Source organism: Anomalospiza imberbis, chromosome 6, assembly GCF_031753505.1.
Source record: "Anomalospiza imberbis isolate Cuckoo-Finch-1a 21T00152 chromosome 6, ASM3175350v1, whole genome shotgun sequence".
NCBI lineage: Eukaryota > Metazoa > Chordata > Aves > Passeriformes > Viduidae > Anomalospiza > Anomalospiza imberbis.
The window spans coordinates 25,382,034-25,405,621 of record NC_089686.1 but is presented as its reverse complement, the minus strand read 5'-3'; the positions used below and the strand labels follow the sequence as shown (position 1 = coordinate 25,405,621).

Below are 23,588 nucleotides of genomic sequence, written 5' to 3'. Positions count from 1 at the left end.
TTATTTACAGTAACTCAAGCATTGTTTAGGAAGTGTCCAGACAAGATCTCAAAAATGGAAGGCTGCAGTATTGCTTATAGCAGATTGCTCTAGCAGTATGTCTATACACACATGCAGACATATGCATGTGTAGCTATATACATGCACATATGTACATGTACATACACACACAGAAAACAAGAATGCTTAATTGCAATTAACACTAACTACTTCAGTCAAAATTCAGCCTTCAAGTTCTAGGGAGGCCCGTTTTCTGCTCTCGTCATGAAGGCTGACTCCCAGATGCTCTGCAACATTTGGCAATGTCTCTCCTAAGAAAGAACCCGTTTGGGTGGGAGGGCTGCATGCCTGTCACGGACAGTAAAGGCTGTTCCCAGCTGGTTCTCTTCCATAAATCCAGCAGAGGGCCTGCTCCACCTGAGAAGGATCTGTCCCGTCTCTCCATCTGAGTGACTGCGGGAGCCACAAACCACAGGGCAACAGTGCGTGAGTTTGCAGCTCCAAGTACCTAGACAACTGGACAACTTCCTGGTGTCAGAGCTGGCCTTTGTGCCACGGTCCCTGTGAGTTGGCTTAGGAAGTTGTTTTCAGCCTAAAGTGGACATGCTGGAGCAAAGACCCAAACAAGATGCATAACCCAAGCAAAGCAGGGCATGACTTGAGGAAGTACTGCATGGTATGATGAATTTCTCCTAACACATGATCATCAGGGTAGGTTTACCATCCCAGGAGACAATCATTAATAAACAGGACACATACATACTGGATGCTTGAGACTGGGTCACAAGATTGGAGGAGTCTTTCAGATTCCTATCTGCAATGGAAAAATGCTCATGCCCCCTGAGACTAAGCAGCGTTTAGACTTTATTCAGCATGGCACTACATGACTACAACTTTAACGCACTGCCTATGTTGAGGTTTTCCGTGTCATCCTTTGGGCTCAGCTGCAAATTTACAGCTTCTGCACTGACCCATATTTCCTTTCTTCATCTGCCACAAAATGCTTGACTCCAGCACGCTGACGAAACTACATCCAGGCATAAACAAGGAAGTAAACAGAAAGCTATATTAACTTAAGGGGACATAAAGTACGGAAAGCAGCGTTTGTAAATTAGCTCAAATCGCTATTTCCAAACTTCTGAAAGGCTGCTGTGAACACGCGTGAAGCTGGACAAAACAAGCCTAATACCCAAAGCCGTCTCGGCGCGGCAGGAGCGGGCCGGCTGCGCACGACCTGCGCCGCCGCGGGGTTTGAGGGTCACCTCAAAAAAACCGTCCTGCTCCGCTGCCGGGCGCGCCCGCGCCGCGACACCGCGGGCCCCGGGCACGGCACCCGTGTCACGGCGCGCCAGCCCCTGACGGGCGAGCGCGGCCCGGACCCGGGACGGCCGCGGCGCGGCCACCCCCGACCGGAGCCGGGCGGGGGGGCGGCACCGGCCGCGCTCTGCTCCTGCCTCGCCGAGCGCCGCAGCCCGGCTGAGCCGCCGGGCCGGTACCCCGAGAGCCGCGTGCCCCCGGAAGGGGGCGGCGACCCGGCCCGGGCACGCTGCCCCTCGCCCAGGGTCCGCTCCCCCTCCCGCGGCCGTGGCTGCCGCACGGCGCCCTGGGCCCGACCCGCCGGCGCGGCCGAGGCGGTGCGGGCCGAGCCAGGGGCGCGGTGCGGGCCGAGCCAGGGGCGCGGTGCGGGCGCGGCGCCGCGCGGCGCTTACGGGAGGTGCGCATCCAGTGCAGCAGGCGCGGCAGGTCGGCGGCGCGCGTGCCCCGCACGGCCGCCAGCACCGCGCGCCGCGCCGCCTCCAGCTCCATCGCGCCGCCGCCGCGGGGGGGCGCCGCGCGCGCCGCCTCACGCACGTGCGCGCCGCGGGAGAAGCCCCGCCCGCTGGCGCACGCGCGCATGCGGGAGGGCGGCGCCGACCGGAAGGGGCCCTTTACGCACGCTCGGCCCCGCCCTTCGGCGCCCTCTCTCGGCGCGTGCTCGCGCTGCCGCTTGGCGCCGCGCCCGGCCCCGCCCCCTGCGGGCGGCGCGGCCGCGCGGGAGGAGCTCCGCCCTCCCTGCCCCGCCCGCGGCCGCCCCGCCCGCCCCGCCTTAAGGCGGCGCGGAGCAATTCCCGCCTGTGCCGCGCGGCGTGAGGACGGCACGCACACACGCTGCCACCTTAACCGCGCAGCGGGCCCGCGCACGTCCCGGAAACGGAAGCCAGCGGGGGCCTGTGGGGCGACGGCCAGTGCTGACGTTTCCCTGGTCGGCGGCGGCCGCGACTCCTCGCGCTTCCAGCGGAGTGTCGCTGGGCGGCCTCGCCCCGGCGGGCAGGGCTGGGCTGGGCTGGGCTGGGCACGGCTCCGCCGCGGGCCCCGCGCCGCGCTCCCGGTGAGTGCTCGCGCTGCCGCCGTAGCTGCTCCGCAAAGCGGGACCGCGACCCTTGGCGGTTTTCAGTGACGTGGAGGGGTCGCGGCCCGGTCCCGGCGGGGAAGGAGGAGGCACCGGCGCCTGCCGACCCCGGGATAGGCGGCGGTCTGTCCTCCGGCAGCCCGGGCAGGGCCCTCGGTCCGCGGGAGCAGTTCTGGGCCTCCCGGACCCAGCCGCTGCCGGCCGCAGCACCGGGACGGGACTCGCCCGGCCGGTGTCCCCCCGCTGTCCTGGGCAGAGTAGTGGCTGGGTCCATATACTGGGCTCTGCCCTCATCCTTTTTCACGTGAAAATGAGGGCACTGGGCCATAAGGGAGACAGCCGTTCCCTGCTGCTGCCTTGGGGGCGCCTTCCCGACGTCAGCCGGGTAATTTTAGAAGGTGGAAACTCGTAAGCTGAGGTTGAGCGTAGCTGCAGTAGCTCAAGGCATTCCCAGCTGTGAAACAGCCACTTCTCTGTTAGAGTGTTAGACTTGTAGTTGGTCTTAATCCATGTATATGTACATGTAATGCAAGTTTATTTTCGCGTTTCTAAGTATTTGTTTTGCTTGTTATCTTTTTAAACAGTTGCTCTCTTTTAAAGCAGCTGTTTAGACTGCTGTTACCTGTTAAGCCTATGTTTTTTTCAAAACCCTGTACGTTAAAGTATTGCTAGTTTAGCTAGGTGGATTTGGTTGGAGATTTATGCTGGGGGGGGTGCACAGTGCGTCTCAGAATTGCTTCACTGCTGGTTTGCTATGCCATAGTAAGATATCCACTGTTTCTGCTGCCCCTTTTTCCCTGGAATGCCCGTTTATGGCTGCAGCACAGAGCTCTTGGGACTGCAGCAGCACCTGGGAGCTCCGTGTGGAGGTGCCCAGGCTGCTGCTGTGCAGGGGGCTCGGAGTGCGCAGAGCTCAGCCTTGCTCAGCACCAGGCCTGCTCCAGCAGCCCGGCGGTGTCCTGGGGCCCAGCCGGGTTTAGCCCTGCTCAGTGTGTTTGTGGGCTGCTGCATTCAAGGTAAACTCTCCAGAACTAAGGCTGCTCAGCACACACACGTTCTGCAGTGCAGTTAGTGCTAATGCCCTTCTGGCTATCTGCCAGCCCAAACTGGCTACCTGCTAAAACATCTTGTGTGTCTCTCAACTTGGATGGGCTGTATCAAAAGTTCTCTTAATTTCTGTTCTTGACAGCCCTTAGAAATTCTGATGACTTATGGTTTCTTAGTGTGCTAGTAAGAGCAGTTTATATGAAAATGCTTAAACTCCTCTCCTTAGCAAAGGATTTAAATTATTCCTATTGTGAGGCTGTCGGAAGAAGCTTTTGGAATTCTGCAGAGGAAACATTATTAGGATGTAATTAACCTTCTGTATTTGGAGATGTGTAGAACTCTGGAAACTAATTTTAAATGAGTATTCGCATGACTTCTCTATGTTGGTCATCCTATCAGATTTCTTAGCTGATATGTCTAAGTGTTATAGTGAAGTTTTGTCATTGGTTGGTGTTTTAGCAGCTCAAAGTTCACTGAGGTGCAGCTCTATTTTTAAAGGTTTGGGGCTTTGTTTTTTCTTACACATTGTGATTATCACAGAAAATGACCTGGAAAATGTTTTGAACACCTGTTTTGCTGAGACTGTTTGGTAGAGCCTATTAATGATAATGCTTTTTTAGAATTATTCTGCAGTAATATGACTTGTATGCCTTCTAAGTAAACCTTGGAGTTTTACCACTTCAGATAACATGTAGAAGTCCCCTTGCAGCAATGTAAGAAAATGGACATAAATTTCTGCTGGCGTACTAGTTTGCAAATACTCTGCTGGCAGAGTTCCTTAGGAAACATAGGCTAATTTTTGAGATTAATATTGAGATGGCATTGTACCGGATATCATTGCTTGTACATTCAATATACCTTAAATCTGAAATGTGTAAATACGTTTGTGTCATTTGCCATACCCAAATCCTGTACTTACACGGGGTTTATTTATCCTACATCTTCTTAAGCTCCTGGAGACTTTGTTCTGCGTTGTGACCTTAGTATCAAGGGAGGGTGGGTTAGATTGGCCGTTGTTTTTGGGGTTTTGTTGCTGGTTTAACCTACCAGGTTGGTAACAATAGTAAGTCTCAATTAGACAAAGCAATCTGGAGGTTGACTTACATGGGTGCCTTGTTTTAGCTCTTTTGGAATATATATTTTATTATTTATAAATTTAAAAAAAAAAAAATTAACATTTTAAAACATTTTAAACTGTGCTTTTTGGGGTTTGTGCAGCTGATAAATCTCAATGTGTGTATACAGTAAGCTGCTTTGTTAGGCACATTGATGCCCTCTCTCTTAAAAAAAATCAGAATGTAGCTAGTGGTGCATTCTTAGTTTCAATAAATGGGCTGTCCTTTCTTCTTTGTTTTTTTCTCATTTGAGCAGGGGGACGTCCCAAATATCTTAAACTCTCATCTGTTTTGATTACGGAGACTCCCATTATTGAGAATTTAGCTTTTGGTTCTGAAAGGAGGAGCTCAAATGTGAGATTCCAATTTGGGCTATCAGCAAGGAAGTAGTTTCAGCTGAGTACAGGAAAGCAACAATGAAAGTGGAAGATAAACAAGAAGTATTTGAAGTGCTCCATTTCAGCAGTAGCTGTGGTGTTGCAAATTTTTGCTCTTCAGAGGAGTTTTGGTTTGCCCTTAATCAGAATTTTAGGTTGCTGATTCTACCATGTGTTCTCCTGAATATCTTGCCACCTAATATAGGGGGTGGAGTGGTTTAGCATGTTGACTAGAATGTGAACCCTTCAGAAATTAAGTTTTTATGGTTTCCTAAGTGTAAGTTGTGGTATGCTTTAGGCTTATATGTGAGATTTGTGTTTCTAGTGAGCAAAAATGGTCTGTTTTTCCAGTACAGCCATTAAAAACTACAATATGAATTTTGCTTATTTAAATGCAAGTATGTTTGTATGGTTACTGAAATGGGAAATTCAGCTTGGTTCATGAAAGCTGGATAAAATACAACTGATAAATAATGTTGAATTTTGCTAGCAAAATATTTTGCTTCTGGTCGTACAGAGTTTGCAGAGTTTCTAGGCTGTTCTGCCTGATTTTGTTCTGTCATGTAGCATATTGCTGATAAGAGGATAAAAAGCAGTTGGCATTCTTTCTGGAAGTCTATCTGGACTGTTTTGTTTATTTTTTTTCCATGGTGAATTCAGTGCAAATTTATTCTACACAGTGAAATCCTTCTTAATTGAAGTGTGGTATCTCTCTTTTTAAGTAGACCATGGGATTGCCTAAAATTAACTTCAGGTCAATATTTCCTAAAATAACTTTAAAAAGTAAAACTTGTGCATTTTCTGGAATGCAAAGCAGGATTTTTACCTAAAGGTTACTTGAATAATTAGTTTGTGAATGCATAACTTCAACTAGTTTAAAATTTTATTCTTTAATTTTTTCCAGATCCTTCTGAGTCGTACTTGAAGCCGCCAAAATGGTTCTGGCAGATCTTGGAAGAAAAATAACTTCAGCCTTGCGCTCATTGAGCAATGCCACGATTATCAATGAAGAGGTATTAGCGTACAAATGTGATGGCACTAGCACTGGAGAAGTTCTGAGGAAAAGATCTCAAAGGCTGATGAGAAGCTTGAAGTGGGCTACCTAGACTTTTTTTTTCCTTCAAGTAAAATTTCTACTAAAGGTTTTAAGTCCCTAACAGTATTGCCAGAATTTAAAACTAGATTTGTACATGGGTCATCACCTCAGACATAGTGGGTCCCATGGTCAAAAGGTCCTTGAGCCTGGTGGCTGTACTTAGGGAGATTAGTGTTCTGTGGAGGCAGTGTGTGCCTAAGAACAAATGTGGAAGAACAAATGTAAGCTTTGCTGTCTGAAATGTGAGGAATGTGTTGTATTTGCTGCATTTATAGTCAAACCAGTGTGTGGTTCTGGACTTTAGTTTGGCTTATTGTGGCCTCTAAGTATTGTATTTTCTCTAAGTAAGAGTTTGAAATTAGAACTCAATGTGTTCGGTCATAGTTTTTCACCTTGCATTGAACTCCTAACTAATGTGATGGTTTCAAAGTGTCTCTGAGTACATAGATTGCTAGAAATTCTTTGCAGGTGGAAGGATGGGTGGCTTAGGGTAACTAAAATATAGGCTCATTGAGAGCTGTAGGGTTAGAACTGACGCATAGAGAAAATGTTTTAATGTATCTTCTGCCGGGAGACAAAAAATCCTTAATTGAATCAAATACAGCCCAATTAAATTTTTTCAGCAATGGAAACTTTTATCCTTTAAGAGCTCAAGATGTGAAAATGAGGCCATTTATGCAGGTGTTACTTTCTGTTCAAGACTTTGAAAACTCAGAATAAACAGGTTTTCTGGCTGAGGCACCTGTTTGCCTAAAAGGCATACAATCAGAGCAGCAGTCCAGTTTCTGAAAATGCAGGTAGCAGGATGTCCATCTTTAGCTAAGGAATACTGTTACAGAAATGGTGTTGTGATCTGAGATTTTTTTGGTGTACTCTCTAAGGAGTACCCAGAGGGGAGTTCAGGAAGTCTTGCTGCCATATGAGCTGTTGGCCATAATGCAGTAGGAAGTGTTTTGTGTTAGTGTTCTATAGTGTGCAGTTGTTACAGTTGAGAGCCCTTCCCTTTCAGATTTAAACTGTTTTTACATAGGAAGAAATGCACAGACTCTTTTTTTGTGACAGTCAATTTAATGATAGGACTACATGCATTTAATTTGTGGAAGCCATGGTTATATCACAGACTTTCACATTCTTATTTTGTTAATCTCTGTGTATTGTATAACAATTTTTCTGATTTTTCTTTTATGTTCCAAAGGTTTTAAATGCTATGTTAAAAGAAGTATGTACAGCATTACTGGAAGCTGATGTTAATATCAAACTTGTGAAGCAACTTAGAGAAAATGTCAAGTAAGTGAAATAATCAAAATGCATTTAACTTTTGATATTTGTAAAAGCTGTAATTTGAGTTTACAAAAGAACAACTAATTTATAACTTAATAAGGTGGGGTTTTTTTAGAAACACCCAGTTTACATTTAACAGGAAAACAGCTGTTCAAACTAAATGTTTAGCCAGTTCCATCAAAAGAGTCTTTGGTCAAATTTAGCCATTTATTGCTGTTACAGGCTTGTTTCAAAAATGTGTTGCCATCATCAGTTGAGTCATCTGATAAACAAGTTCTTCATTACTTCCTAGATACATCATCTTCACATCTTCTGTGCTGGCTATAAATAAGCCTGTGTATTTGACTAGCACTGTTACTTTGCCTATTTTCAGATTAATTATAGTAAATGCAAGTCTGAAAGATGCATTTTAGAAACCTTTGTCCTCTGCATAAGAATGTCTCCAGTGCATGTCACTTCTTAAGTACGTCCTTTCTGAAAACTCAGAACAAATCAGTGTGCTGTTGCAGTTGCAAAAACTTTATTACTAGGTTCAAGTCATGCTTTAACTTATGCTAGTGTTTCATGCTTTTCTCTAACTCAGGTCTGCAATTGATCTTGAAGAAATGGCATCTGGCCTTAACAAAAGAAAAATGATCCAGCATGCAGTCTTTAAAGAGCTTGTTAAGGTAGGACTTCAAAATTCTGCATTGCATCACTTTCCTTGTACAGTCTGGGATTGGAAGTAGTGCAGTAGCAAGCCAAACTTTTAGGTGGTTATGTGGTACCTGCAGTTGTGCTTTCTGATGTGAAAGCATAACTGCAATACTGCAAACAGCAGTATTCTCATTGAAACTACATCCTGGGCATTTCTCAAACTAACTTCAGTTTAAGCTTTTAGTTCAATTGTTCTTATTCTTCAACTAAAATGTAAAGACAAGAGTAAAGTACTGCTAGCTTCTAGACTGCCTCTGGTTGTCCCAGAACACAGCTTTGCTACCCTAATGTTCAGACAATTTATAAGCCTTTGGAAAAGTGATAAGTAACAATCCAGCAGCTCAATGCAACATTTCTCATTAATCTGCCTGCTTGGTCAAATCAGGACTTGAGTATCTGTATTCTGCCCTCTTTCCAATTAACAGTGTAGTCATTTGTTCTTCTGTAGTCTGTGCCCAGAGTTATGGCGGCTCTCAGGAATGTATCTACCTTCTACTCATTTCACAAATGAGACAGCAACCTTAAAATATCTTCTGTTCTGTAGGAGTCTCACTGGAAGAAGCCCATCCTGAGCAGTGACAAGAGGGGTGGAGGTCACCTTTCTGTGTTGGTTGTTATCCCTGTGCCATATATACAGGCCAGCCTGACTGTGCTTGCTGTTAGATTAACACTGTTGTTGTTGCAGAATTATTATGCTGAACATTATATACTATAGATACCTTGTAAGGGCTGTTGTTGTTCACTGTAAATCAGCAAAAATCTAAGCTAAATTAAGATAAGGCTGTGCAAAAACTGTTTTTCTCCTTTTAATGTGAAACCAGGCATGTGGCATGACTGTGACACCACCTTTTCCATGCTTTTGAAATTTGGTTCTGTTACCTGTGTTACCTTGTTCTTTAGCTTGTAGATCCTGGAGTCAAGGCATGGACACCGACCAAAGGAAAACAGAATATTATAATGTTTGTTGGTTTGCAAGGAAGTGGTAAAACAACAACTTGTTCAAAGGTAAGTGCAGTGGCTCTTTGCATGGTTTTTGGTTTGTTTGTTGGGTTTTGGGGTTTTTGGGTGTTTTTTGCTTTGGGAAGCTGGTGGTCATTGGGCTCCTTAGGTAGGATTGGCTTGTGATCTGTGCTGGTTTTGTTAGTAGGAATGTTCTAACTCACTACCATGTATTGACATGTTTGCAGAGAGGTTTCTGAGATGAAACGAATGTTGGAAGTAATACTAATATTCTTTTGGGGCAATTTATGGCTTGTAGGACTTCCTTCAAAAGTTTTTAAACTGAACTCTTGATGCAACAATACCCCCATAAGAGAGTCTTTATTTGTCCTTTTACTTAGTAAAATCACACTAGTTCACTTTCTAGGTTTAAGACAAAGTACTAAGAATGGGTGTTCATTCCATTACTTATTTAGAAAAACAGTGTAATTTGACCTTTGTATTAGATACACTTTACTGGTACTTTGTAAGTTGGTGATGTGAAACCTCTTCTAGCCCCAGATTCATTGAGGAAATTTGTGTTTGTATTTTTTAAGACTAAAAAAAAAAAATGCTCTGAATTGACATATGTTCTCATCTGCAACAAGGCCTTCACTGTTTGTTAGTGTAAGGTCAAATAGAACACCATTCCTTGTGGGATTGTCCACTACCTGCGACAGGAAGTTGTAATATCTGCTTTCCATTTTCCAGGACCCTCCTGGACTGTTTGTGCTTCACTGTGTTGCTTCTCCAGCAGATGTCAGGGTAGTTAAAGTCCCCCACAAGAACCAGGGCCTATGACTTTGAGGCTGCTTCAAGCTGCCTGTAGAAAGCCTCATCCACTTGCTTCTTTGATCAAGTGGCCTGTAACAAGCGCCCACAACAGCATCACCCTCACTAATCTGCCCTTTTATCTCAAACCATAAGCTCTTGACTCGCTCATCATTCACCCCAGGACAGAGCTTGATACATTCCAAGTTGTGAGGAGAAATTATCCTGTGGAAAAAAAGACACAACTTTGTTTTTTTTTGTCATCTCCTTTTGAGATTCACACATACTGAAATATTCAGTATAGTCTGCTCTGATTTCAGAAGGCTTTCTTAGTGCTTATGTAGGTGGACTTCATTTTGAACATTTGTATTTGGTCATTGTTTTGTGAATATACGTAGCACCCGTAAAGCTGGGTGTTGTAGGAAGGTTAAGGATTCTGTCCACTGCTTTAAAATATGTCCTTTCAATGGAAATATGTTTGTTCCTCTGAAAGTACAAAAACATAGAGCTGTACAAGTTGTAGCCATTATGGTACTTGATATTGAAGTATTGCTTTGGGTAGTTTCTACATGCTAGTCCAGTCTGCAGTATTAACACTAAGGAGAATTCAGGAGTTAGTAAAATGGGAACTTAAGTTATTTGTAGTCATTCCTAGAGATTGCTTCTGATTTCAATTTCTTGAAATGGCAGAATCAAGCAGGTGTTTTCATCTTGCCATTAATAAATATTTATAACATGCTTTTTTAAATACTGGCCATGCTAACCGTGAACAGTCTTATTCTGTGGCATCAGTTATAGAAGGGCTGGCTTGCGTTTGTGTCCTCTGTGTGTGACTTCAGGCTGTTAGAAGTGTTATGGCATTGTGACTTCAGCGTAACTGCTTGTTTTGGGTTTCATTTCAGTTAGCCTACTTCTATCAGAGGAAAGGCTGGAAGACTTGTCTAATATGTGCAGACACATACAGAGCAGGTAACACAGACTTTAATGCTGTAGTTCTCTATCTATAATATTTGAAGATTTCCTTAAGTAGTCCCTTGACTATACCTGTCTTACAGGTGCTTTTGACCAGTTAAAGCAAAATGCCACAAAAGCAAGAATTCCCTTTTATGGGAGGTAAGCATCTTTCAGAAACACTTTGGAGAGCAATTTAATTCCAATTATATATTGTTCTGTTCTGAACATTTTGCACTAAACCCCATCTAGCATGGCCTAATTGCTTTCATTTTAGTAATATATTCTGAGTAATACTTGCTCTGATCAGATGAAAATTCTGTCCAGTTCAGTATATTGCCAGGAGTAGCAGGTAGGATAGTGTACAAAGAGATCAGGTGTCCAGGAGTACTTCCCTGTAGTGCTTACTCAGTGCATAGCAGTTCACAGACTTTTACCAGATATGGCCAGATTTTTGGGAAGTATCTCACAGATCAAACCATATAATTTTTGGATGCTTAATTTTTATTATCAAATAGAGACAGAGGGGGTCCTGAAATGTCTTTCATAAAGCAGTAAATAACTTTCCCCTAAGATTCACTGGAGGTGAACTGTCTAGATGTTCAGCTAAATCTTATTTGATACAGGGTCTTGTAGAACATACTGCAGCTTCCAGCAGGTAAGACAGACTTCAGGCTATGGGCTTCAGTTCACTGAGCAGTAAGGGTAAATGGCTTAGGAAGACAGATTTTTAACCAATTTTTGCTGTACCTAAAAGGAAACATCCCTCTTGAAATCCAGACAGATTTATAGTTAACAAGTTTATAGTCAAATGATGAAATTCTGAATCTCTATTTCTCTCTTTGATCAGTTATACAGAAATGGATCCTGTAATAATTGCCTCAGAAGGTGTTGAGAAATTTAAGAATGAAAACTTTGAAATAATCATTGTTGATACAAGTGGACGTCACAAACAAGAAGACTCTTTGTTTGAAGAAATGTTACAAGTTGCTAATGCCATAGTGAGTAGTTTTGAGAAATACAGTAACTTGGCATTTGATGACAGTTGATTCATCTTTATCCTCATGTTCTGTGTGCATTTTGCTTTACCTCCTAGATTACATTAGAAATTACAAACAGGTGTGAATAAGCAAAGGCTGAATGACCACTGCTTGTTAGTTTTGTGATAGTTTTAATTCTTTCTATTCTTCTGTTCAAGGATGCTTGCATATAACCAGACTGCCATTCCTGCTTTAAATTTCCTTTTCAGGATCTTTGCATTGAAAAACTAGATTAAAGAACCAGTCTGGTCTGGTTTCCTTTAACTATGAATACGAAACTTTCTGTGATTGTCACAAATAATTGCACTGAAACAGAGAAGATGATTGGATAACTTTCAACAGTTTTGATATGTAAATGAAGCTGTTGTTTCTATGGGTTTTAAAAGTCTGGCTATTTGTTTGGTTCTGTGGTCTTGCATGACAATATGACACTTCCCACACAATTTCTGCAAATGGCTAACTTATTTTTAGAGGAATGGATGTCTTAAATATCAAGACATCAAAAATGTAAAACCAAATGGAAGATGTTTTCTATTAATTGCTTGGAGATTCTAATTATCTTATTGGCTCAAGATACTAGCTAAAATCACTTGAATCATAACTAATGAGCACAAACCTATTAAACTGTAATGTTTTGTGTTGTAGATAAATCATGATCATACAGCATCCCATTTTTTAATGATAATACTTATAATATTACTGTTCATAAAACAGTAGATAATAGATAATACTATTCATAAAACAGTAGTTCTGTTTTAAAACTCTAGCATACAGCTCTTGTATACTGTTAATGCAGTAAGTTCTGCTACTGAACCTATATAATAATAATGCATGAACAATGTTTAGAAAAGCAGGAAATAATTACTTTGTGTATCTCATTTCTCCTAGCAACCAGATAACATTGTTTATGTGATGGATGCGTCTATTGGCCAAGCTTGTGAAGCTCAAGCTAAAGCTTTCAAAGACAAAGTAGATGTAGCTTCTGTTATTGTTACTAAGCTGGATGGACATGCCAAAGGAGGCGGAGCTCTTAGTGCGTGAGTACTGTGCGATAATCGTGTCCACATCTGGCCGTGCATGGCCAGACGCGCAATGTGCTAGTGTCTCGCAGAAATCTGTCCTGTGGAAGTGTCACTGTCACACTGCACAGAATATAAGTCGGTCACAGTCACACTTAGATTCTTACCCTTCTACTGGTGGGTAGGATCACTTGATGATACTTAACATCAGCATTCAGTGATAGGATGTATTTTCAGTAGAGTAGTTTGTATTGTCACAGGTCAGACTTTTGTCTTCTGAAATCAGCAACAAGCAATATTCATTGCATATTGTGTATCAGGCATTTTTCCAGAAAGATAAATTTGGGCTCAACAGATGTGACTTAAATGAAGAGTTTTGCGTCTCAAGAGCTTTTTTCCAAAAGGGGAGAAACTGTACCTCATCGTATCTAGTGACCTTAAAACTACAACGGAAATCAAACTTCTGGATTGGCAGTGTCCAGAAACTGATGGAAAGCTGTCTGTGGTCATGCCCAAATTCCGTTCTTGTTGGACTTCCCATGTGCTGTATCTTGACAGAGTTTTGACCAGAAAATTCTGTATTTTATCTTCAGCCTTGTATGGTTGTTTCAACTCCTTTCAATGATACGGCTTGTCTGGAGCTGAGATTTTTTGTCAGAACAGTCAAAATAACTGACCGTGACTTGCTAAATCCTTTCCTGTCTTTGACCTGAAGTGTTAGAGTTCCTAAACTGCCATACGTATTTTGCTTTATTTATAGCATAATGTTGGAAGATTAAAGCTTTTGGTATTTTCATTTTGCTCTTGTTTGAGTTTTTATGTGCATGTGTATTTTAAGTGTGCTGTGTTTGCTCTGTACTGTCTGTGGACTGGAAACTAAGTTTTATCTAAAAGATAGTGCCAGTGTGGTGCAAAGGTTCTGAGTTTTGTTATGTCTGAGTTTTTTCCTGTGTTGAAAATGAGATTTTCTTTTGTATGAGGTACCTTGACGAAATTGTAATCAATGCCTGACAGTATTATCATTAGTATCAGTGTATGTATCTGTAATATCCCAGTATTGGGATAAACTGGAGATTATTTATTTTTCTTTCTTTTCTCTCAAGTTTCTTAAACTCAGCAATGAAAATTAGCAACCTCTATTTCTGTTTTTTTTTCCTAACAGAGTTTGTATATTATAAAGTACTAATTAGAGAAAAATCTTCTTAATTACTCTGATCTAAACAAGCAAGTGCTGGGTGTTTTTTTCATTAATAGTTTGAGGAGTAAGGCAGATAATTCAGACAGAATTCATAGTGTTGATGATGCCTAGCTGATTATAGTATAAAAGATGGATGGTGTTTGAGAGGCCATTTCATAAAATATATTTTATTGCAGAGTTGCTGCCACAAAGAGTCCTATTATTTTTATTGGAACTGGCGAGCACATAGATGACTTTGAACCCTTTAAAACACAGCCTTTCATCAGCAAGCTGCTTGGTATGTCCAATGTACAACTGTACTTACAAGACTCTTAGAATTGGATAATGGAAAGTCCAAGTGTATTTTTTAATGGTAATTTCAGATCTGTTTTCTTTGTCCAGGTATGGGTGATATTGAAGGATTGATAGATAAAGTAAATGAGTTAAAGTTGGATGATAATGAAGCACTCATAGAAAAGCTAAAACATGGTAAGTTATTCCCACGGCCTGAGTGGCAGATGTATTACAGTGACCTGACCATGGCAGGTTCTTAGTGACAGAGACCACTGAGTTAATTTGTGCTGTGTGTGGACACAAACAACTTGTTCATGTGCACAGTGAAGAATAGTTATTCTTTCTCCAGTAAATGTGGCAGCCAAGTAAATGAAGTTTTTCAAACGTTAAGTCTGTCAGACTACAACTGCAGAATAACTAGCTTAATGGTTCAGCATGTGCCATCTGAAACTGTTTAGTGAAGAGGCTTATTTATCTACTTATCTATGTAGTATAGTATTTACCTTATGAATACAAAGACTAATTAAAAAAGGAGAGTAAGAGCAAAATGCTAGTGTGACTTCTGCTAACTCTTCTTTTGTTGTTGTGCTTCAGGTCAATTTACATTAAGAGATATGTATGAACAATTCCAAAACATCATGAAAATGGGACCATTCAGTCAGATCTTGGTTAGTTATCCCCAAAATAATTTTATTTTAAAACTCTTAATTGAAATTTGTTGTAATCTGTGTTCTGTTTTTAAAAAGGTGAAATTATTTGCCTACTGCAGTATGCAGCTACTGAACTAACAGTTGCTGTCTATATTTCTTTCTGCTTAATTAAAATTAGCTTTGCCTATTCTGACACAGCTTTTGTTTTCCATTCTTGAAACAAGGGCATGATCCCTGGTTTTGGAACTGACTTCATGAGTAAAGGCAATGAACAGGAATCAATGGCAAGGCTAAAGAAACTCATGACTATAATGGACAGTATGAATGATCAAGGTAATACAAATTTCACCCACTATTTTTTTTCTTGATTGTTGAACAAGCTTATTTAGAGAGATCTTTCTGGAAACAAAAATTCATATTACAGCATGTATAATGATAGAACATGACAAGAAATATTTAACATTCTTGGGAAAGGCAAGGAGTACATGTGTCTCCAAATTTCTTAATAAATCTCAATATCTAGAAATACTTTGCCTGTTACTGCTCTGTCTTGTGTAGAGTAGGTGGGATTTCAAATAATTTCCATTCTCTTGGAAACCTGTGTACTTTTATTCATTGTATTGTAACTGTTCATGAATTATTAATGCTATACTTGTGAATTAATAAGGTATGTTAATCTTTACTCTGGCGTTGCTGTCTTTTTCCTACCCACCCTCAAATTTACCTAGTCTGGTCTCCAGAATTCAAAGTGTTGTATCTAGTCCACCTATAATTCCTTTAGTAGTATGCTTTTACCCTTGTGCTAAGCCCATTAATATGGCTTAAGAGCATAATTTATTCACACAGCTTTTTTCTATCATGGTGATTAACATATGAAGATAAGAGCTTTTGGTATTACTTCCTAGAATATTATGTCTCAATGATTTATGTAGAATTTTGTATTATCATTTTTTAAACTAAGTTTTTATTCTCTGGCTCAAAATTAAATTCTCAACAATGAAAACAGGTTTGCTGTTTGTTACTAGTTGTAACAGTTTTTAATGTCAGTGACTCAATGGATTTTTCTTTTCCACACTGTAATTGCAGAACTTGACAGTACAGATGGTGCCAAAGTCTTCAGTAAGCAGCCAGGAAGAATCCAAAGAGTAGCAAGAGGCTCTGGTGTTTCTACCAGAGATGTTCAGGAGCTTTTGACCCAATACACTAAGTTTGCACAGATGGTGAAAAAGATGGGAGGCATCAAAGGGCTTTTCAAAGGTAAAAAAAAAAAAAAAAAAAAAAAAAAACCAAAACCAAACAACCAAACAAAAAACCCCAATCCAGTACCTAAAATTTATTACCCCAATACCCGCCCCTAAAACTTGTGAACTAAGAGGGGTAGGTCACTTGATGTGTGTACACAGAGGAAATGAGAAAATACTGATTAGGGAGAGGAGAAATCAGTTGCAGCTTGCTCATTTTCATGTTTGAAAGTTTTTATGTCCCTGGTAAGAACTGCACTGTTCTTCATGACACCAGTGTATAACTTAGCAATGAAAGCTACTGTATTTCTACCAATGCAGACTTGATTACTACTACAGTATTAACACTTCAGTCTGTTACGTGGAGTGCAGGGACTGTTGATCCTAAATGGACTCTTAGTGGCTGATGTAGTAACTTCTAATAATGGGCTCATGGATTTGAATCTAGAATTAGGAGGTAACATTTGGATTTATTTTATTTCTAGCAGCATTTGTTAATCCACTTTCTTATGATTGCTATTTTCTTTTTGTTTAGGCGGTGATATGTCCAAGAACGTAAACCCATCTCAGCTGGCCAAACTGAATCAGCAGATGGCAAAGATGATGGATCCAAGAGTTCTTCATCATATGGGTGTGTGCTGACTTTTTATAGCTTCAAGAGAGGACTGTCAATTATAGTGGATCATTTGAGATACAGAAGTGAGGAAGGGGATGGGAGATCATCTGCATTATATATCAGTATTAAGTACTTTTAGGGTTTTCTAACAAGAATCAGACAGTTTAGTCCAAATACTTTGCGCTTAGCAGTACTTAATCTAATCTTTCATTTGAATTTGGCTCTCAAAATGAGCACTTGAAATGGTGAAGGATGTCTGTGGTTAAAACGAATCTTCCTAGACTTCCCTTCTCTTCTAAGATTTGCTCAAGTAATTAAATTTGACAAGAGCAACTTTAAATAAGGACTTCCATAACTGAACCTTACTGATTGATAATAGTCATTCCATCAGTTTTTTTCTTCTGTCTAGTTCTTAATGCATGAGTCATCTTAAAACCTACTTAAAGCCTGGTGTTTTGCAGACCTTTCTGTAATTACTCAGTTCTTTATTTTCAACAGCTATTTAAAACTGGTTTGACAGTCTTTGGCTTCTGCCTTTGGCTATTACTGGAATAGTGTGTGTACAGTAACGATGCCTCAAGCAAGAGAGGAGTGCTTCAGAGTTCATTAACACATTCATGTTCTCACTTACTTTCTGCAGGTGGCATGGCTGGTTTGCAGTCAATGATGAGACAATTTCAACAAGGTGCTGCTGGGAATATGAAAGGCATGATGGGATTCAATAATATGTAAAGAAGCCTTAATACAAATGGACTTGGTTGACTCTTCATTGCAACTTCAGTGAATGAATTTGCTTTCTTCCTTTTTACAGTGATGAGAGAGTGGTCTTTTGAAATCTTATCCAGGCTTCTCAGTTTCTACATCTAATTTCTGAAAACTATTTTTGCTTAAATTAGTTCTTCTCCACTAATAACTGATGGCACAAAGAGCAATTCAATTTAATAAAACAAAATCATGATGTAAAATTTTAATATTTAGAGACACTTTTTAATCGTTTACATCAAATGGCAGCCATTATATTTGTAAACAACCCTGATCTTTGGTTATAGTAACATAAAATGTCACAAATATACTGTAAAATAAAATTTAAGTGGTTATAAACAAGGGAATGGCCTGTGTCTTCAGTTCCTTTTAACTGTCCTTTCAGTATGTAATGAGATTGTTTTCTTAATTTGATTTTTTTTCCTAAAGACTGTTGTAACTCATGTTTGTCATAGATACTATAAGATTAGTTCAGTACCTGAAAATGTGCTGTTGGTGCTCCTCTGTGGAGCATTTTTAGAATGTGGATGTACTGTGCTCAGGTTTGTACAAGACTTTGTTGTATGGAATTTCCTCATTCTTCCCCTAGACACAAAGAATCAAGGGACTGAAACAATACAGGTGTGGAGATACCAAACTGTCTCATCTGCTGAAGGTAATCTTCATATCAGGCTGCCAGATAAGCAGTTCTTTTGCTCTGGAGGTAATTTCTAAAGCATATTAGGTGGAATTTGGTGCTGGTACTGAACTTTAAAACAGAGATAGCTGTATTTAACAGAGCATACTGCCCCAACACAGCTACATGCTGATTTTAATTTCCTATAGCAGTTTAGTATTTCATTTTACTGTGTTGGTCTCAAAAGGGTAGAATCCACAGGCACACTTCAGAAACTAGGTAGACCAAGATGAATCTTGAAATCCAACACAGATCTTGGCAAATATGGTAAGATCTTTTACCCTTATCTTAGGGTAAAAGGGTATATTATAAATTTTAATATACTGCAGTGTTTAGTGTGTAAATGGACACCTGTTGCTGCTGTCTAGATAAAAGCTAAATGCAGTAGTTAAAATAAGTGGGTCCTTCTGTCAGCCAGTTCTCTGAGATGGCAGCTAATGGGGAATATCTAATATACAAAATTAGACTCTTGCACTAATAAAACATAAGCTCTGCTGAAATGTAGTTTGTAATGTGAAACTATCTCCTGTTTGATTAACGGTATGTGTTCAGTATATGGAGAATGCTGAAAAATATTCAAGTATACCATCTACCTACATGCACTGTGTAGCATTAATCTGCAAAAGGATTAGTTAATTTGAATCTTTGTATTTTAAATATAACAAAATAATTAGTCCTTGTATATCACCAGCTTGTTGGGGAGCTGTCCTCCTTCTGAAGTGGTGTGCTTACTAAAATATGTTTGTTTTTTTTTTTTTAATAGTATTTTCAGTTCTTGAGCTGTATAAACCAATGCAATATGCAAAACCATGCAGGAAAGAGTATAAAATCTTGGTTTGAAATGCAATCCCTAGGGGAGAGTGGATGGTTAATGCTTTTGATGGAAATCAAACATGAATAGGGATATTGAGGATGAACAGTGAAGCACTGTGCTCCAGGACAGGCTCAGTCAGACTGTCAAGTTACCAGCAATTTAACTCTATATTCAGCTTGTGGCCTACATTTAGTTTTAACTTTTAGTTCACCATTTCCAAAGTACTAAAACTAACCAGATACTGAGAGAGCTGTCACTAGCTGAGTGTTGGCAGAGACAAGGGCAAGGTGAGAATGCATTTCCTTTAAAGTATAAGATGTGTTATTTCTAAGATATATGCTGGAATGAGCAAAGTGAATATTGCTATTACCTTAGCAAGCCAGGTAGAAAATACTTTGGAAGCTGCTTAGAAAAATTCCCTGAGGAGCTCAAGTCTGAAAAAAAAATACATCCATGATGGAGGCGCTAAGAACAAGAGTTCACCTGTACAGGAACACATCTAAACGGATTGGTGACTTACATGGCCTTTGCCTTTCATAGCTTGATGCAAATAAAACTCTCCTGGCAAATGTGTAACAACACTCCCAGCACCATTTTCTTGCATCAGAATTTTTATCCTCATCCTCTGTGGTATCTCAGAAAAGTCTGCAGAAAAGTTTTGTCTAGCGTGCAAGAACCGTGAAGAGCTAGAGTCAAGCAAAATTCACGGGAAATGCGTAGAAGACTGAGGTCCGTCTTCCTGTGTATATCTTGCTGAAAGCTGTTGCTGCTGTCAGACAAGCTTTTGTCTGAGCTGTTAGGGCTCAGGCTGCTGCTGAGCAGCCTGCTAAGAGGAAATGGTTATGATGGTCAATAGATAGCTGTGTGATAGAAGCTGGACAATTAACTATTGGCACACACAAACAGCTATGGCTTTGTTAACTCTTTACCTTCCTGTAGGACTTTGAACATTAATGTGCTAAATTTATTAAACTTGTCCAAGTTGCAAATGCCAGTTGTTCTGGGAGGTGAAAGATTAAGTTAAATACAACTGTACAGCTGCTAGAACCACAGCAGAGGTGAAGGAAAGTGGGTTGCTTGGTTGATGATTTAATGCTGCTCTTGAGGAGCTGTTACTTTATTCCAACCAGTCCTTCACTAAACAGAATGTGTACTCTGTTAAAGGTAAGAAATATTTATGTATCCTAATATTAGTTTGTTTCTTTGCAACTTTAAGTGATGTATGTTTGTTGTAATCCCTTAAGCAAATATTCAGCCTCGTACTGTCTAAAGTAATACACTAACCTTTCATTCTGTAAGCTTTCTATTTCTGTAATCATATGTTGCATGTCACCCCTTTTCACAAGGGAACATTTTCTCCCTTACGCTAGCATAATCTAAGTCTGATGCATCTGTACTTTCCCTGGGCTTTTGTCATGGGATCTGGATTATGCTTTGATAATATGACTAAGAAAGTGTCTAAGAGCCCATATTGTGCTATAGAGTGTAATTTTTTGGAAACTATTCTTAATGATGAAGGATTGCAAGACAGCTCTTGCTGTCATGTAAGTGCATGTTACAGCCATTGGTTCTACCCCCCCCAAACAAAAAAAAAAAAAATTAAAACTACTCCCTTCTCAATCCCATAAAAAGGATGTTTCAGATGCTTCCACCTCCAGCTGTTTGCACTGGTAGTTGACATTTACTAACGTACATTTTGCCGGTATCAGCAGACACTGGAGGAAGTGGGGCTCTCACCTCTCTCCAGGAGCAGCTGAGCAAACCTCTTACCTGGCAAACACTTCTCTCACCCTCCAGGCCATGCATGATATTTTCTCACCCAGCCGCAGCCCAGGGGCCAGGGCACTCTTGGTCTGCATTTCTTTCTCGTTCAAGAGTTCGTTCTTTACAAAGGGCTGAGTTGCCTGAACCAACACCCAATCCTGCAAGGCTGAGCAAGGGTGGTCCTGGGCTAGCAAGGCCCCTAACTACTGTCAAGGAACTCCATCTGCTTCTTAAAATATTATTCTGTTATTCTGCAGCGCTTCACGCTATTTTGGAAGATGATGTGAGTGCTGCCCCAGAAGGTGTGCTTTCCCCTCGGTGCAGTGGGGGCCGTTTCCGCCTCTGTGGCGGTACGGCTGTCCCTGGCAGCCCGGCCGCCTCTGGCCTCTCCCCTGCCTCCCTCCCGGCTCCGGTTAATGCCGGGCTGCGGAGAGAAGCGAGATGAGCGAAGCCGGTGTCAGCGGTGCCCCAGTCTCTGCCGGGTGGGTGCCGGCTCCTGTGCGCGGCCAGCCTCGCGGCCCGCAAGCACCGCCCCGGCGGGCGGTGTGAGGGCGGCGTGACGGGCGGTGCCGCCCGGCCGCTCTCGCCTACCCGGGCCGCGGCGGGCCCGCTGCCGCCCTCCCCCGGCGCCGCGGCGGGCGGGAGGATGGAACAGGGGCTGTCCGCCATCACCCTCTACTGCGCGCCCGCCGCCGGCGCCATGGAGCCCGAGCAGGTGAGCGGGGCCGGCGGGCGGCTCTCCGGTCGCTCCGGGCGGGCGGCGGGGCCCGGGCGCAGCCGCTTCCGGAGCGGGGCGAGGCCGCGGCGAGTCCGGCCGGGGTGCGGGTGGTGGCCGCGGCCTGACGTGCCGGGGGCGTGCGGGGTGGGGAGCCCCCGGTTCCCCGCTGTGGCGGTGGGGTGCAGTGGCCCGGCGGGAGGGGAGGTCTGTCTGTCAGCCAGTCTGTCCTTCCGTGCAGCGCGCTGTAATTACAGACAGCGCGGCGGGCACGCGTGGCTCCGGTGTCTCCTGCTCGTCGGCGGACAATGCCTCTGACAGACGAGCCTGATGAATATTAGAGTGAGACAGGTTTCCACTTCCCTCCGTGCTGTCAAGTTGGCGAAGGCGTGGGAGGTGATCCGGGCCAGCAGCTCTTAATTACAGCGCAGCCCGGCGAGCTCGCCCGTCCCTGCCGCGGCCGCTCCTCGCACCGGCCTCGGCTTCGCCCTGGGCGCTGTGGGCGCTGCCGCTGCCCCTTCCCCGGTTGTGGTGCCTTTCCGAGGCTTGTTGGGAGGCTGTCTTTTCTAATAGTCGTTCTCCGTCTCTGTCTTTTGTTTCTGAAAGACTTACGCTGATTAATTTCAGTTGAAACATAAGGGTGGAAAGTAAAACAAGCAATATGAAAAAAACCCAAACCACTCAAGCCTAAACAGTCACCCCCCCTCCGAACCCTAACCAAGAAAATTATAAAAAATATTCGTAAGACAGCCAAGATAGCATGGTAGAAATATTTTTCATTAGCTATTACCAGCCTTCTAGTGACTAGCAGTATCTGGTCAGTAGATCTCTGCAAATTGAATTACTCATCTTTCTCACGGAAAGTGGACATCACACACTTTGGTGCTATGGATCATAAGCTCTTACAGGGATTCCTGTATTTGACATGTTAAAAGATGCCAAAGTCAATAGCCTCCCTATTTCATTTTACTTTTCTTCTTCTCCTTCATGAAACTTTATGTTATTGCATCACCTAATACTACTTGTGTCAGCTCTCCCAGCTTGCCTGCAGGTGTCCAGGCACACCTTATCCTTAATTGTAGTTTATTTATTTTGGCATTTTATATGTGGACTAAAATTCTATTGTGCCGGGTATTGTATCAGCACTGTCAAAAGATTCCCTGCTCTCTCTCTGTTTCTGGACAAAGGGTGAGGTGGAGTGGGTGTAAAGAGGATAAACAAGGAACTTGAGTTTCAAATGCTTGATTGCCTGATGGGCAAGGTTTGTATGTGTGCCGTAAAGCCAAGAAAAATTCCAAGAGAACATTTAAAAGAAAGGGGAAGTTGCCTTACAGTGTTTACAGACTGTTAGCTAGTGTGGCAGAAGCACAAGAGTGACCAGCCTTGGTGTCTAACAGTTTCCAGGATAGAAGCCAAAGTAAATACTTCTGTGACGTGGCCACAAATGCCGAGTCTTTCAAGACCATATAATGTGTTGGAGAAGGAGGAGCCTGTGAAAGAAAAATGAGGTCAGAAACTTGACTAAAGCCATGCATTAGAAGAAAGATCTTTGTAAAAACTTCCTAAATTGGAAAAGAAGATCAAATTTGTAAAGGAAGGTCAAAAGTATAAATTCTCAAACAAGAAATGCTGTAACCTTTGAGCTATAAAGTGAATCTAGCTGATAACTCTAGAATAGGTCTGCATTACCAGAGTTTTGAAAAGATAAAATTTACTGATGCTGAACTTTCTGCTCGCACCTGGGAGAGTTGCCTTTTATTGCTGTGCAGGTGAAACTTAAAAGGCCAGTGATGACTAAAACCCACACTCAGGTTTGTTGACTAGGTAATAACCAAAACAACAGATGACATGCATGATTTTATTTAATGATGTAGGACTTTGAGCCAGATTACTAAGGGAGCCAGATTCACTGTTCCTTGGTGAATCCTTACTGTCTTGAGCTACTGCATTTGTCTGAAATGTTGTACTAGTACCAGCTATGTGGAGCTGCTTAATGTAGGTAGTGTGAGTGCGGGATGGGTGTTCAGGGAACTAAAGCTTGCTTTTAAAACTTGAAATATTAAACAACATTTTTTTAAAAGTTAAAATAGTTGAAGCATTTGCACTAAATGAGCCAAAA

General features: G+C 42.1%; 1 protein-coding gene and 2 long non-coding RNA genes across 6 annotated transcripts in view; 1 reads left to right on the top strand and 2 right to left on the bottom strand.

Annotated features, from left to right (window-relative positions):
* The first annotated feature begins 2,212 nt into the window (after positions 1-2,212).
* Positions 2,213-23,588, top strand: part of LOC137475542 (signal recognition particle subunit SRP54) — a 35,363-nt gene continuing 13,987 nt past the window's right edge. Inside the window, exons 1-16 of one of the 4 annotated variants that reach the window (XM_068192918.1) lie at positions 2,213-2,368; positions 5,833-5,941; positions 7,220-7,311; positions 7,889-7,973; positions 8,902-9,006; positions 10,653-10,719; positions 10,806-10,863; positions 11,552-11,702; positions 12,630-12,778; positions 14,135-14,235; positions 14,340-14,426; positions 14,826-14,899; positions 15,106-15,214; positions 15,968-16,138; positions 16,658-16,753; positions 17,379-17,842. In XM_068192918.1, the coding sequence (XP_068049019.1) occupies positions 5,864-5,941; positions 7,220-7,311; positions 7,889-7,973; positions 8,902-9,006; positions 10,653-10,719; positions 10,806-10,863; positions 11,552-11,702; positions 12,630-12,778; positions 14,135-14,235; positions 14,340-14,426; positions 14,826-14,899; positions 15,106-15,214; positions 15,968-16,138; positions 16,658-16,753; positions 17,379-17,470 (1,515 nt within the window). In that variant the 5' untranslated portion in view covers positions 2,213-2,368; positions 5,833-5,863 and the 3' untranslated portion in view covers positions 17,471-17,842. Of the gene's footprint in view, positions 2,369-5,832; positions 5,942-7,219; positions 7,312-7,888; positions 7,974-8,901; positions 9,007-10,652; positions 10,720-10,805; positions 10,864-11,551; positions 11,703-12,629; positions 12,779-14,134; positions 14,236-14,339; positions 14,427-14,825; positions 14,900-15,105; positions 15,215-15,967; positions 16,139-16,657; positions 16,754-17,378; positions 17,843-21,310; positions 21,470-23,349; positions 23,472-23,588 lie in introns of those variants that run through there. The other 3 variants (XM_068192922.1, XM_068192920.1, XM_068192921.1) reach the window with 3 other exon arrangements.
* LOC137475545 (uncharacterized) lies at positions 7,494-21,232 on the bottom strand. The gene is made up of 2 exons (XR_010999944.1): positions 19,361-21,232; positions 7,494-9,975 (listed from the first exon to the last, which is right to left on the bottom strand). It is a non-coding gene; the product is annotated as an uncharacterized lncRNA (long non-coding RNA).
* LOC137475544 (uncharacterized) lies at positions 22,242-23,364 on the bottom strand. The gene is made up of 2 exons (XR_010999943.1): positions 23,209-23,364; positions 22,242-22,959 (listed from the first exon to the last, which is right to left on the bottom strand). It is a non-coding gene; the product is annotated as an uncharacterized lncRNA (long non-coding RNA).